This window comes from Chrysemys picta, chromosome 7 (assembly GCF_011386835.1).
Source record: "Chrysemys picta bellii isolate R12L10 chromosome 7, ASM1138683v2, whole genome shotgun sequence".
NCBI classification, from domain to species: domain Eukaryota; kingdom Metazoa; phylum Chordata; order Testudines; family Emydidae; genus Chrysemys; species Chrysemys picta.
In genome coordinates this window covers 125,876,995-125,891,946 of record NC_088797.1, presented here as the reverse complement: position 1 = coordinate 125,891,946, position 14,952 = coordinate 125,876,995, and the positions used below count along the sequence as shown (strand labels likewise).

The 14,952-nt window shown below is 65.3% G+C and overlaps 1 protein-coding gene across 5 annotated transcripts in view; it reads right to left on the bottom strand.

The window, feature by feature from the left end:
* Positions 1-14,952, bottom strand: part of LZTS2 (leucine zipper tumor suppressor 2) — a 41,940-nt gene that overhangs the window by 3,628 nt on the left and 23,360 nt on the right. For 4 of the 5 annotated variants that reach the window (XM_005303522.4, XM_042845202.2, XM_065552657.1 and 1 more), the window contains 3 exons: positions 5,223-5,660; positions 1,586-2,176; positions 95-364 (listed from right to left, as the gene is read on the bottom strand). In XM_005303522.4, the coding sequence (XP_005303579.2) occupies positions 95-364; positions 1,586-2,176; positions 5,223-5,621 (1,260 nt within the window). In that variant the 5' untranslated portion in view covers positions 5,622-5,660. Of the gene's footprint in view, positions 1-94; positions 365-1,585; positions 2,177-5,222; positions 5,661-11,629; positions 11,788-14,952 lie in introns of those variants that run through there. The other variant, XM_065552656.1, reaches the window with a different exon arrangement.

Sequence of the window (14,952 nt, the reverse complement as noted above, 5' to 3'; positions counted from 1 at the left end):
GCCGGAGCCCCGCGAGTCTCACCATCAGGGCTCCAAGCGCCCCGGCCAGCTGGGACTGGAGCCAGGGGCCCCGTCCCACCCGGTCCCGGCTCACCTCCCACTTGGTCTCCTCCAGCCGCGGCCCCAGCTCGGTCTGCTCGCGCTCGAAGGAGGCGCACCTCTTCTCCAGCTGCTCGCGCTCCTGCAACAGCTGGGCAAAGTCCTCCTGCAGCTTCTTCTTCTCCTGCTGCAGCTGGAAGATCTGCAGCTGCAGCACCTGCTGCGTGCGCTGGGCCTTCTGGGCCGCCTGCTTGACCTGGGAGGCGTAGCCCTGGCGCAGCTCCTCCGTCTCCTGCTCACAGCGCTTCTGCTTCTCCTCGTACACCTGGGGCGGGGGAAGAGCGTCACCCGGGGGGCCCCGCGCGGCCACGGCCTCCAAACTCTGCCCCGCAGACCCAGCGCAGCCCATGGGCTGCACCTGATCGCAACCGTCCTCCGCTAACGCTGGGGGTGCCCTGCACCCACTTCAGCTCCCAGCATGCAGTGCGTCGCCCAGGCCTGAGCACATGTGGAGATGCGGTTCACAGAGACTACAGCTCCCAGCATGCAGTGCGTTGCCCAGGCCTGAGCACATGTGGCGATGCGGTTCACAGAGACTACAGCTCCCAGCATGCAGTGCGTCGCCCAGGCCTGAGCACATGTGGTTCAGGAAACTACAGCTCCCAGCATACATTGCATCGCCCAGGCCTCAGTGCATGTAGACATGGCTCATCAAGACTACAGCTCCCATCATGTATTGCATCGCCCAGGCCTGAGCACATGTGGAGATGTGACCCACAGAGACTACAGCTCCCATCATGCATTGCATCACCCAGGCCTGAGTGCATGTAAGAACATAGCTCAGTGAGACTACAATTTCCAGCATGCATTGCATCTCCTGGGCCTGAGCACATGCAGAGGTCTGATTCACAGAGACTACAGCTCCCAGCACGCACTGCAGTGCCCAGACCTGAGTGCATGTGGAGGTGCAGCTCCCCGAGACTACAGCTCCCAACATGCATTGCATCGCCAGGGCCTGAGCACATGTGGAGGTGTGGCTCACCAAGACTACAGCTCCCAGCATGCATTGCAGTGCCATGGCTACTCTGCAGGAGGTTGCGCATGGCATGCTGGGTATTGTAGGCTTCACGGGCTGCCTGTTCACACTGAGAACATGGGGCCCCACGGACAACCCTGAGACCTGCCCCCTGCCTGCCTTCCCCCTCGGGGAGCCCATGTTCGGCACTGGCATTCTCAGGCCAGGCCTCTGGTGCCCCTGCCCACCTGCACAGCTCTGCCGAGGTTACAGCAGTTCCAGCAGGGGGCGCTCCTGAGCGGGGAAGGCATTTACTGCCTGCACCCCTAGGGGGCGCTCATAGGGATCAGGCTCCAAATGCACAAGCCTGCTACCTGCCCCTCCCCCACCTCAGCCCTTCAAACACCAACCCCACCCCCTAGTGTCCAATTGCCACCCACATGCCCAGCCCCCCGCAGACACGCCCAGCGCCTCCAGCTGCCCGCGGCGGCAGGCCTGGGAGTCGCTGGGCTCGCCCGCCGAGCCGGGTACCTGGCAGATGGCCACCTCGTTCTCATCCAGGCTCTGGCGCAGGTGCTGCAGCTCCGCCTCCCGCTCCCGCAGCTTCTCCTCCAGCTCGCGGACAAGCAGAGCCTCGTCGCCCTCGACGGGCGAGCGGGCGCAGGAGCCGCCGTCGGAGGAGGGGGGGCCCCGCCCGCTGAGGGAGCCCGTGCTCTTGCTGGAGGAGGAGCGCCCGCTGTCCGAGTTGGAGGGGCCGGCCAGGCCCCGGGAGCCCCGCTCCGGGTAGCCGCCGTGACTGTCCAGGCTGAGGTGGCCCATGGAGATGCTGGCCGGCTCCGGCGGCTGGCTGCAGCCCGTGCTGTAGGTGGGCAGGCTGGAGAGGGAATTGCGCCCCGAGTCCGACAGGGTGCCCGAGTGGGCGCTGTGGCGGCAGCTCAGGGAGTGGTGCTTCTCGGCGCTGGCCGCGGCGGTGCCGCCCAGGAGGTGGGCGAGGCTGGCCTGGCTCTCGGGGACCACCGACGCCCCAGGCCGCGGCACCACGTACCCCGGTAGCGAAGAGTTCCTGCCCTTGGGCACGACCGGCTTGAAAGCCGTCGGACGGATCAGGGTCTTCTCGACGTTCTGAAAGGCATAGAGCAGAGACCATGGGGCGGCAGGACGGGGGCTGAGGACACCCTCCCCCCCCCCCCCCCCCACTGACACAACACGGTGCCACCCCTGCCAGGTGTTCAGACCCGGCCCAGCGCCCCAGTCTATGCGGCCTGCCAGACTTGGCGCCTTCTAATCAACACCTCGTGGGGACGCAGCGTGGCCTAGCAGACTTGGACTCAGGGCACCTGGGTTCTAGCCCCGGTTTGGCCCCCAGCCCATTGGGTGGATGACCTTGGGCAACTCACTGCCTCGCTCTGTGCCTCAGTTTCCCCCTCTGTCAAATGACAGCGATGCCATCCTCCTAATGCGCTTTGGGATTTCCGGCTGTTACGCGCTGTCTGACAGCGTGGGCTGGGGACGGTGCCGGGATCGTCACCCCCACTCCCCAGCCAGGAAATGGAGTCACGGAGCGGGCAAGTGATTTGAGCAAGGTCACCCAGCCAATGAGCAGCAGGGCCAGCAGCCACAAGTCTGGACTACTAGGCAACACTCCCTCCCAAAGCCTGGGATAGAGCCCAGGGGTCCTGGCTCCCCACCCCTCTGCTCTAACCACTAGACCCCACTGCCCAGAGCCAGGGATAGAACCCAGGGGTCCTGGCTCCCCACCCCTCTGCCCTAACCACTAGACCCCACTGCCCAGAGCCAGGGATAGAACCCAGGGGTCCTGGCTCCCCACCCCTCTGCCCTAACCACTAGACCCCACGGCCCAGAGCCAGGGATAGAACCCAGGAGTCCTGGCTCCCCACCCCACACCTTCCTTTGTTCAAATACAGACAGCGAAAAGGACATTTTTTCCTCAGTTGAAAATTGTAAAGCAGCGGCTGAATGAGGAGGCAGGCAGGGGAGCTGAGATCCGGGAGGGGAGCACAAGCCGGGCCTGAGGCCAATAAGAGAAAAATCCAGCAGCGGCAATTCATTTTACTTCGCCACTTGTCCCAAGCCCCCTGGCTCTGCCTGGGCGAGCGCGGCTGGGCGAGGGAGGCAGGAGGGGGCCCTGCAATGGTTCCTTCTGGCCATGCAACGGCCTTTGGTTTTCACTGGGAAAAAAACCTCTAAATGTTCCGTTTCCTTGACGAAAGCGGACACGGATCCTCTGTGTGGTTCCCCCTCCCCCACTGAAATGAAGGGGGACCCCCCCCCCCAATAGCCCATTTTCTAAACTGCCCTCTTCTGCTAAGGGCGGGTCAGGAGCAGTTTGGCAGATCGGGGCCATCGACTCGCTTTGAGCCAGATCCCCCCCAAAGCCATCGCCGGCTCCCAGCCAGCCCCAGGCCCCCCAGCGCTCAGAACCCTGGGTGAGGGGGGTCTCGGCCCAGCTGCCCACAGCGCAGAGGGCCAGGGGGGCATCAGTGCTGGGCAACCTCAGCAGAGAGGCCAAAGGCCGAACGGGCTACGGGGACCGAGCCCGCCTCTGCGCTCCCCGCCCCCCCGAGCTCCCGCCACAGGCTGGGCTCCTGACCCAGAACCTCAGGGCAGCTCTAGCGGGCTAAAGGGGCAGGTCAGCTGGGGTTCCGAGCTGGATCCGAGGGGCCCAGGCCAGCAGGTTAGCGTGACCCCAGGGTTTCCCATAGCTCCCAGTCGCCCAAGGGGGCCTGGAGCAGCTCATCGCCTCCTCTCCTCAGACACCACCGCTCGGCTGCTGGCTCTGGCATCCCTCTGCCCCACCCCCCAGGAGCGCTCCCCTCCATCCAAGGGGTGTGACGACCCAGCCGCCATCGACCCTGATCCCTTCCCCAGCCCCAGGCCACCCCCTTCCTGCAGATGGGGCCTGCCAGGGGATCTCACCGGGTTAAAGGATTCCCGGAGCAGAACCTGTGGAACTCCTTGTCGCAGGAAGGCAGGAGCCACATTCTGGGGCTGAAGCAATGCCACCGAGCGAGGCCAGGCTGGGGTATGGACTTTGCCAGCCGCTCCAGCTCCCTGGAACTCCTCCCCACATCCTACACTTGGGATCCCCAAACCTCAAGGCAGGGCACATTCGGGGCAGAGGGAAGAGGGGGGGTACTTGCTGCCCACCAGGGGGTGTTGCCTGCAGGAGGGATTTAAGAGCCATGCTCCCTGAAGCACAAGCCAGCAAACAACCAGCTCCAAGTAGCGAGGCAAACATGGGCACCAGCTGTCCAGGGCCCAGCGCCAACGATCATCCTCCCGGGGGGGCACCAGCAGCAGAGTTCCCACAGCTTGGCCTGGAAGCGCCCGGGGCCATCCTCACCCTCGATGGGCACCAATGGGTTAGTGCGCCCCGGGTCTGACGGGGCAGCGGGGGGCTGGAAGAACCCACTTCCCCTATAAGAACAGGAGCACTAGGGATCGGCGGCTCTTACACTAAGCAGGGTGTGCCCACAGCCCAGTCAACCTGGCAAACTAGGGCTGGTGACAATGAACCCCCCCCCCCCCAGGGCAGAGGGGAAGCCAGAGACGCCTGTGGGTTCAGTGGCATTGCCAGGTCAATTGACCCCGTCTCTGCAGCTGGAATGTAGGGGAGCAGGTACCCACTAATGCCAGGCAGCTGCCCACTGCCTCTGCAGCTACAGGACGCTGCCAGCGTGCCAGCGAAGCAAAGGAGCCACCATGCAACAGCAGGCCCCAAGACCAAGTACAGGGAGAGACGATGCCCGCCGCTCAGGGCCTGCGGAACTCCCTGCTGCAGGAAGGTAGGAGCAGCATTCTGGGGCTGGACTAGGCTCCCTTGGGCAGCTCCTGCCCACCTGGTGCTGTCTACCTGCTGGCACCACTAATGATGGCACGGATACCAAGTAAGGAGGGGAAAGCACCGCTGTACGTCAGGGTGGAAGCCCATGGCGAGGGGGGTCAGGAAGTAACTAGCCCTTCCCCGCCCCATGGACGACTAAACAGGGCAAATGTATCGCTGGGGAATGGGGCAACTGTCTCCAGAGCCGTAGGTCTTGGTGACTGCTGGAGGCAGGATGCCCCACCCAGATGCCCCAATGGCCTGGCCCAGCCGGGGGAGGGGATGGACACAGCCCAGCCACATGCACCCTCCCCCCATCTTCACCTTCTCCAGCTGCCCGGAGACGGGGACCAGTCTCGGGGGCGGCCCCTGGATGTTGCCGCTCCGAGCCCGATCGTCCCGCGGCTCCTCGGCGTCACTGCAGGGGCTGACGGGGGACACAGCCTTGGCCCAGAAGTCCTCGCTGGCGTAGGCGCCGCCCCCGGGCACCGGGCCAGAGCAGGGCTTGGCGGGGGGCAGCCCCTGGAGCAGCCCGTCCTGCTGGCGGAAGGGGCCGGGCGCGGCCTTGCACGGCCGCTCGTGGCAGGGGCGGCCGGAGATGAGGCTGCTAACGCTCCCCATGGCGCCGCAGGCAGAGGCGGGCGAACGGGCGCCGGCGCGGAGCTGGGTGGCCGCCTCAGAAGCGGGCTCGATGGAGACGGGCCGGGTCTGCACTATGGCCATGGTGTGCGGGGCTCAGACGGGGGGGACCACGCAGGCAGCCTGCAGGGAGAGAGGGAAACCAGCACTGAGCCCGCGGGCACCATTGCCCGCCTCACGCACCGCCCTCCCACGGGGGCACCACTGCCCTCCCCACCCACCTGCAGGGGCACCGCTCCCCCCACCCACCCACCCACTGCCTTCCCACGGGGGCACCGCTCCCCACCCACTGCAGGGACACTGTCTCCCCCACCCACTGCCCTCCAACGGGGGCACCGCTCCCCACCCCCCATATCACCCACCTGCCAGGGACACCACCCCACTCGCACCCCCCGCCCGCCTCCAACCAGCTCTCTGCAGAGCTCAGGGTCTGCCTGGCCAATTCAGGGGGCCCCGAACCCAGTCTGTTCTCCCCACCCTGGGTCATGGTTGCTGAGCAGGGACCCCTGCCCCTCCCCGGGACTGGCTCCCTGCACCAGTGACGGGTCTGAGGCCTGGACCCATCCGGAGCAGAGCCCGACGACTCCTCGCCCAGCCCAGACCCCGGGCACGGCACAGCTGTTTCAACCAGCCCTGCCCGGGCAACCCCCAGCCCCACGTCCTCCCCTCCTGCTGCAGGCATTTGTTCGTCCCTGGCCCAGCTCCTGCTGCCGCATTCCCCCTCGGATGGCCGGGTCCTCTTGTTCCCAGCACAATCGGCATCGCCCGGCAACCGGCCTGGGCTGGGCGCGGATTAGGGAGCAATAATCCAGCCGCAGCCACTCAACTCGGAGGAGATAAAAGAGCCGGTTTTCCAGTAAATGCCCCTGGCAGAGCCACGCCTGAACCACCAGCCCAGAAACTGGGGGGCGCCCGGATCCCAATTTCCCATCTGGGCCAAACCAAGCGCCCTAGAACCTCCGCCCGCAGGCCCAGCCAGAGACCGGACCCGGGGAGAACAGAGTCCAAGCAGGAAGGGTTTTCATCGGGGGGATGTTAAGGGAACCCGTGAGTTTGTGTTTCCTTAAATCGGAGCAGGGGCCAGCGAGCTCCAGACCTGATCCCCCCACACAGCCGAGCACACAGGGGGCAGCAGCTGCTCGTGAATCTCTTCAGTCACCCCCACCCCCCCGCCCCATTCTGTGTGTCAGACCCCAGGGAGGGCGAGGAGACAGGACCCCATGCAGTGGGTTGACAGCCAGTACCACCCAGGGACCACGTGGGGCAGGACGCGCTCCGGATTCCAGCCGGCCATTTACAAATCAATGAACTGGGACACAGGAGACTTCGGGTCAAGTCCCGTCTCTGCCACTGACTCGTCATGTGACCTCGGGTGAGTCACTGACTCATTCTGTGCCTCAGTTTCCCCACTTGCAAAATGGGGATTACCGCTCCCTCCCTCGCAACAGGGGGTGTGTGGGTGGGAGGGTAAAGCCGGGCCCTACAAGGAGCTTGACAGACGAAAAGGCCAATCAGGAAACGAGGCCAGAGAAATGAATTGGAGGAATCCCTGGAGACCACTCAGCGGCCCAGCTGGGCAGGGCCTGTCCCTTTAAGAGCCATTCCTGCCCCCCTCCCCAGCACTAGGGCCACGTGAGGAACACGGGGAGTTAACCAGCGATGATCACTCGCCCAGGGACCCAGAGTGATGCCCTCCCCCACCCCTACAGCAGGTGCTGGTTCAGGAGGGAAGCAAGGGATTGAGACAGGTGCCTCCTGGACAAGGTTCCCCCTCCTCTCCCCCCAGCTCTGCTGGTGCCCCTCAATCCCAACCCACTGCCCCCCACCACCTCCAGCCGCACCCGCGTGTCCCTCCCCCACCCACAGGGCCTGCTCTCTGCTGTAACCCCCACCACCGACCGGCCATGCAATAGAAGAAGGGTCCCGGCCATGCCCCACGAGGGGGCACCACGATGCCGCTTGGTAGAGTTAGGGAGGACACCCCAGGGGTGCTGCACCCAGAGCCAACGCCTTGGGGCCCTGCCCATAGGCATCATTCAATTAGGGTAACTGTACAGGCAGGACACAGCCATCCCAGGCGGGGAGGGACTGGTGGTCTGAGCACATGGTTAGGACCCTCCCATGCTCTGTGCCTCAGTTTCCCCAACTGTAAAAGGGGCTGCAAGGCCCAGCGCTGGGAGACTGAACACTGGCTCCCCCCTCGGCCCGGGCTGGGCTCCGCACTCTTCCTCCGGGAGACAATCCCCCAGGCTCACAACCCCCACAACCTGGCCTGCATCACCCTGGGCTCAGCCCCATGGCCCCCCCAGACCCCCCTCATCCATCTCACCCCGGCCCAGCGAGCTTTGCTCCCGGCTCTGTTTGTCTGGCAGTTGGAGGCTCCTGTATTAGCCCGGAGCCAACAGCTCCCCTGCACCCCCAGCCCGGCCAGGGTCCCCTCCAGCAAGGGAGGGGGGTGAGACCTCCCCTCCCCCACCCAGCTCATCTCCCTCCAGGGCAGGGGAGGCATCTGCTGAAGCTATCAAGGTAGAAGCCCATCGGCCTGGAACAGACTCAGTGACGCTGACACGACGCGAGCATCTGGGCCCGTTCCCATTTCCCGGGCCGTGGAGCAGAGCCAGAGACGCCTGCCAAGAGACAACCCCCAGCTGCCCCCGCAGGCGTGGGAACCTGCATCAGCTCTCGCCGCAGCCCCCTGCTAGCCCAGCCCTGGGGTCCCACCCCCGCTCTGCCGGTGCCCCTCACTCCCGACCCGCAGCCCCCTGCTAGCCCAGCCCTGCCCACTCCCAGCTCTGCCGGTGCCCCTCAATCCCAACCCGCAGCCCCCTGCTAGCCCAGCCCTGCAGTGCCCCTCAATCCCAACCCGCAGCCCCCTGCTAGCCCAGCCCTGCAGTGCCCCTCAATCCCGACCCGCAGCCCCCTGCTAGCCCAGCCCTGCCCCCTCCTAGCTCTGCCGGTGCCCCTCAATCCCAACCCGCAGCCCTCTGGGCCTCTCTTGCGCAGAGGTGACCATGGTGCCTGCCAGGTGGTAGCTGGGAAGGGCACAGTCGACAGGTGAGTTACTAGCAGAGACCCACCAAGCTCACTGCATGTGTGAGCTCGCCGGGGTCTGGGGCCAGGTCTGCTGAGGGGCCGAGTGCAGAGCCGCTCGCTGGACTCCCTGCCCTGCGGGCTGGGCTGCCCGAGACACGGGAGCCAAGGCCGGGATCCGGCCCAGAGCTTCCCAAGCCAGGCTCCGAACCGTTCAGACACCTCGGCCCCCCAGGCCCTGAGCCTCCCCCAGGAGCACGTGGGCTGGTGGGAGGCTGCATCCAGCCGCGCGGAGCAGCCTGTTCCCCCCCCACCCCACCCCACGTGCCCCTCCCCTGCGCGGCCTATTTCCCCAGGCTAGGAGGACAAAGCCCAGTGCGTTCCAGGCGCAGGCTCGGCTGCTGCTTCTCTGCACGAGGAGTCCCCCGGGGGGCCACGTGGGGGGGCAGCCATGCCAAGGGGGGGGGTTAGTCAGGCCATGCTCCTCAAGAGCCTCCCCCCTCCAGCGTCCCTTGGCCTACCGGGAGATCAAGGCCTGGGAAGAAAGTCACAAGAGCGCTGAGCCCAAGCACGGGCGGTGTGTGGGGGGGGGGAAGACGGGGGAGGGGAGGGGCTCCCCAATCAGCAGAGCCCAGCAGGGCCAGTCCCCTGGGTCCCCAACACATCTGACCCCCAACCACTGCCCTTCTGCACCAAGGGAGCCCTGCAGAGCTGCCCCCCCCCCATGGGGCCCGTCAGTGGAGAGGGGGCCTCGCACCAGTGCTCCAGTCACTACCCCCCCCCCCCCACCATGGGCACCCCGCACTGCAGGGCAGGTGGATAGCCCAGCCAGCTTCTCAGGGGATGGCCCAGGAGCCATGTCCCCATCACAGGGCCCCCCACAACCCAGCCAGACCTACCGATGCCGAGTTCACCCCCCACAACCTGGCCACCACCGCTGACCCCCAGACATCAGTAATGGGAGCTGGGGGGTCTGGCGCTTCCCCACCTCCCAAATTCAGCCTCTCCCACGCTACCCCCTTGCCATGGCTTTGGTCAGCCTGGGTCTCTGCGGCCCAACTGACTGGGCTCCTCCCGTCCTCCGGGCCCCGCCCATCACTGGGGTCAGCCCCCGGCCCAGCCTGAGCCCCGCACCTGGAGCCTCATTTGGGTCTCCCCCAACTCCCAGGCCCCTGCTCCGCTTGGAGCTGCCCGGCCCAGCGAGGGGCCCAGAGCGGGACCAGGCTGCCCGGCCCAGCCAGGGGCACAGAGCGAGAGACTATGGGCCCTTCCCTCTGGGGCCAGTGGGTAACCCCATTGGATCCACCCCAACCAGCTGGGTGCCGGGACCAGCGCCCTCCCCCTGCGGGCGTGGGGGGCTCCGCGGCCGGCCGGCATTCCCAGCGGGCCCCAGGGGGCTCAGAGGAGCCTCTGGCACGTAGCCCCCACTTGCCGCTTGGTGCCGGCAGCTTTCCCAGGCCTGGCACGTGGCGCGAGGCCAGGCTGCGTCAGGAGACCCACGCGGGCGGCTCCGGGGGGCTGCGCCGGGCCAGGGAAGCCAACTTGCCACGCAGCTATGCGGGGGGTGCCCCAGCCCTACTGGGAGCCCCGCAGAGCATGACTGCCCACCCCAGGACAGAGACAGGCACACAGGCCTGCCCCTGGGCCGGGCTCCCCACAGCCACCGGGCACTAACTCCACAGATAAACAGTGTCCAACAGCACACTGCCATCCCGGGCAATACGGTGCCCCCACCACGCATGGCCCAGCCTCGCACTGACAGCCCCCCGTGCCCCCCACCGCCCATGGCCCAGCCTCGCACCTCCAGTCCCCCGTGTCCCCCACCGCGCACGGACCAGCCTCGCACCTCCAGCCCCCGGTGCCCCCCACCGCCCACGGACCAGCCTCGCACCTCCAGCCCCCGGTGCCCCCCACCGCCCACGGACCAGCCTCGCACCTCCAGCCCCCCGTGCCCCCCACCACCCACGGACCAGCCTCGCACCAACAGCCCCCCGTGCCCCCCACCGCCCAAGGACCAACCTCGCACCAACAGCCCCCCGTGCCCCCCACCGCCCACGGACCAGCCTCGCACCAACAGCCCCCCGTGACCCCCACCGCACACGGACCAGCCTCGCACCTCCAGCCCCCCGTGACCCCCACTGCCCACGGACCAGCCTCGCACCAACAGCCCCCCGTGACCCCCACCGCCCACGGACCAGCCTCGCACCTCCAGCCCCCCGTGCCCCCCACCGCCCACGGACCAGCCTCGCACCTCCAGCCCCCCGTGCCCCCCACCGCCCACGGACCAGCCTCGCACCAACAGCCCCCCGTGCCCCCCACCACGCACGCACCAGCCTCGCACCTCCAGCCCCCCTTGCCCCATGGAGCAGACTAGCACCTCCACCCCGTCACCTCAGGGCCCCCCACCATGCACGGACCAGACCAGCACCTCCAACACCCTCGCCCCCCGCTCCCCACAGGCCAGCCCGGCGGCTCGTGGTCCCACGGGCGCCCCAGCCCCAGCCCGGCATTAAGGCGGGACTCCCGCAGCCCAGCACCCCCGCAAGAGGCCCCGCGCGGGTGCAATGGGGCAACCGGCCCCGGGGGAAAGGGGGCTGAGGACCGCAGGGGGGGGGCTGGGGGAGGAGGGAGTAGAGGTGGCGGGGGGGGGGGCGGGGGGCAGGAGGGGGGACTGAGGACCGCGGGGGGGGCTGGGGGCAGGAGGAGGAGGGAGTAGAGGTGGCGGGGGGGGGCTGGGGGCAGGAGGGGGGGCTGAGGACCGCGGGGGGGGCTGGGGGCAGGAGGAGGAGGGAGTAGAGGTGGCGGGGGGGAGCTGGGGGCAGGAGGGGGACTGAGGACCGCGGGGGGGGCTGGGGGCAGGAGGAGGACGAGGGGGACAGGAGGGGGGACTGAGGACGCGGGGGGGGCTGGGGGCAGGAGGAGGACGAGGGGGCAGGAGGGGGGGCTGAGGACGCGGGGGGGGGCAGGGCCCGGCTCCCGGCCCCTTGGCGCTCAGGCCGCCCCACCTGCTGCTCCCCGAGCCCCGGCGGGATCGGGGCCGGCATCGGCCCTCCCGCACCCACCTTCGCCGGCCGCCTCCATGTCGCGACGCCGGGCGGCCCCGCAGCCCCGCCCGCTCGGCTCCCCTGGCTCGGCCCGGCCCGGCCGCCGGCTGGACTCGGCCCCGCTCGGCCCCGCCCCCAGACCGGCCAGGCCCCGCCCCCGGACCCGCTCGGCCCCGCCCTCTGCCCGGACCGGTCCCTCCCCCACCCCGCGCTCGGCCCCGCCTCCTGCCCGGACCGGCCCCGCCCCCAGCCCCGCTTGGTCCCGCCCCCTGCCCAGACCGGTCCCTCCCTCTCCCGGCCCCACCCCCATCCCCGCTCAGCCCCGCCCCCTGCACCCCACAACACTCTGCCATACCCCCACTGCCCCATAAACACCCCCACGGTCCCACACCCTCCACTGCATTGCTGCACTCACTGTCCCCGGCTCTTCCTGCCCCCCCCCCCCCCTCACAGCCCTGGATGGATTTCTCCTCCCAACACCCTCTAGGAGGCAGGGCAGGGCTATTGTCCCCATGGTACAGATAGGGAAACTGAGGCACAGAGAGGCTAAGCGACTTGCCCAAGGACACGCACAAAGCACCTCAACACTTGGAGCTCCACTGGGAGCCTCCCCATCCCTAGCCCACTGCCATGCCCTCTGGCTGAGAACGACCACACTCATGTCACCCCACAGGGCAGCACCAAGGGCTGCCCTGCATCAGAGGGGAAACCCCAGTGCATGTCACACAGCACCCCCCTCAAGGCAGGCTCCTGGGGCACACAGCACGGGTTCGGGGGGAAAGGGGGAGTCACTGCAACCCCAGGAACACCCAGCGCCAGGCAAGACGGGTGATGTCTGGCACCCATGGGCTGAGCCTGCACCCCTCAGGGAGGAGAGGCAGTGTAGCCTAGCGGTTAGAGTTCTGGGCTGGGACGTCAAGGTTTTATTTGTGCCTTTCACAAGACCCACCTAGAGCTGAATTTTCCGGGGTGCTGGGCACCTCCCATGCCAGCTGGAATCAGTGGGAGCTACAGGTGCCAACCAGGCACCCAGAAATCAGAGGCACTGTTGAAACTTTTGGCCTTAGACTCTTTGTGCTTCTGGTCCCTGTCTGTGCACTAGGGGCAAAGGGCCCAGCACCCGCTGGGGAGCGCAGTCTGAGCCGGGGCCTTCGTGGCAGGGTCGGGTCGGATGAGGCAGTCGCTAGCATCTCACTCCTCATGAAATCTAAATAGTTCCATGGCTGATGGTGGGCTGCTGGGTGGGAAGTCCAAGGAAAATCCCTGTACAGGTTTGTGAGTTACTAGAGATTGGGCATCACTTAGATGTAAGGTGGAGCACGGACTGGCTTTTTGAAATGTGTCTGTACAGCCCCTAGCACAATGGGACCCAACGTGAGCACCTACGCGCTGTGATAATACACACAGTACATGAGAATGACAAGTAAGAGAGACGATTAGACAATGGCTGTGCGGTTTAAGACTGACTTCTTTCCTCCAGGAGCTCGAAAACATCTGGGAAACCCCCCGAGGGTGGACGTGTGAACAACCCAGCTACCACTACGCTAAAAACCACTCGGGAAGAGACTGAATTTTGCTGTTGAAAATGGAAATGTCACAAGATGAAGAAGGAAGCCAGGCTAAACAGCGACATCGACTTCCTGAGCAAATGCAAGAAACAAAACATCATGCCCAGAGGACTCGCCAATTACCACCCTCTGATCACTACGCACAACTCCAGATACGGTGAACAGCTCTGCAGAGAGACTTCAGAGACACTGGGGAACCATCTCCTGCACCCCACGTGCTCCAGAAGGGACCATCTCAAAGTAGAAATCATCCCTTGCTCCCACACACTGCAAGAGAAAAAATCCAGAAACCTACCTGGAGATCATGCAGGACACTCAAAACAATGATGGTCACCCAACCCAAAAACAAGGCATGTCACTGACTCCAACAACCCCCCACCCAACCTCTGAGAGAAACCACGGCACCGGGACCCATCCCATGGCCACCACACGACACGCCAACATCGTCAACCTATCAAGACAGCCCCTGACTGGAACTATGTGCACGCTTCAAGGGACTGAACCAACCTGATACCATCCTAACGTGCGGAGAACCACAAGAATTCTTCCGCCAACTCCGCCTCCAAGAATTCTTTCACCTTCCTACCCACAGTCAGCCACCGACTGGACACCCCCAGCAGGCGAAACCACACACTGGGTCGTTACCTCGATTGCTTCAGGGGGAAAAAACCTCCACTGTGAAATCCGTAACAAACATCACGGCCCCTGCTTCCGCCTGGGCTACGTTGCAAAGTTAGATAGACATCAGCAGCCTTGCCTGGATCTGGGTACCTGTGTCAACCCTCAAAGTCCCCCAGCAGCTGTCCCACAATACCTGACACTGACTGCTCTGGTCACAGTTGGGAACTCCACTGCTCAGGGGTCACAGAGACAGGAAGTGCCCCCTCCCCGCCCTGCTTTAAAACCCCACACATCTTTGAAATGCCTTTTCCTGATTGCCCAGCGTGCTCTCCACTGTGTGCAACTGCCCAGCTGGCCGGGCCGGCTCCACGCTCCAGTCACACTCTGGCACGGAGCAGACAGGAGATACTGGATATCAGAAGGCCAGGGAGGCCAATACTCGATCCACAGCAGAGCCACAGACCTGATGCTTTTACAAAGAGCTGTGTGCCATACTTGGTGGAGACCCCATCACATCCCGCAGAGCGCCGGGGATACCTCCAAGGAGCATGAGTCACAAACCCCTGGCATGAACAGCGAGGACGAAAATAGGTGACATGAGCCCAGGGGATCCAGCTATGCCACGAGCCAGCACCTCTTTGAGACTCCCCCACAATCCAGTCAGTCTTGGCAGCGAGCAGGGGTGCGCCCGATAAGGGGAAGGCACCTTGGGTAAGTGTGTAAATGTATTTCCCATCACATTAATTTAGTCGCACTAGAAGAGGCAGTGGTACAACAAAAAGAGGTAAAGTTATCCGCTTTTCGTTCCCCTAGACAGTTAAGCGGGGGTGGGGCAGCAGTTTGTTTATATACACAGGGATGTCCTTTTAGACCTCCTGAGAGATCTTGATAAAACTTTCAGGGAGGTTCTCTGCAATCCTCTCCCAAAGGTTTCTAGGGATGGCAGCTTTATTTCTTCCTCCACGGTAGGACACTTTCTCATGCCAATCAGTGATAACTTTAGCAGGCACCATTGCAGTAAACACGTTAACGGCATACGGGCCTGGACAGGCTTCAGGTCGCCAGCAGCAGCGGTGCTCTCTGTGCTCTCGTTCCCCTGGAGTGATAGATCGGCTAAAATCACCATCACCTGTGGAAAACAGGACCAGTATC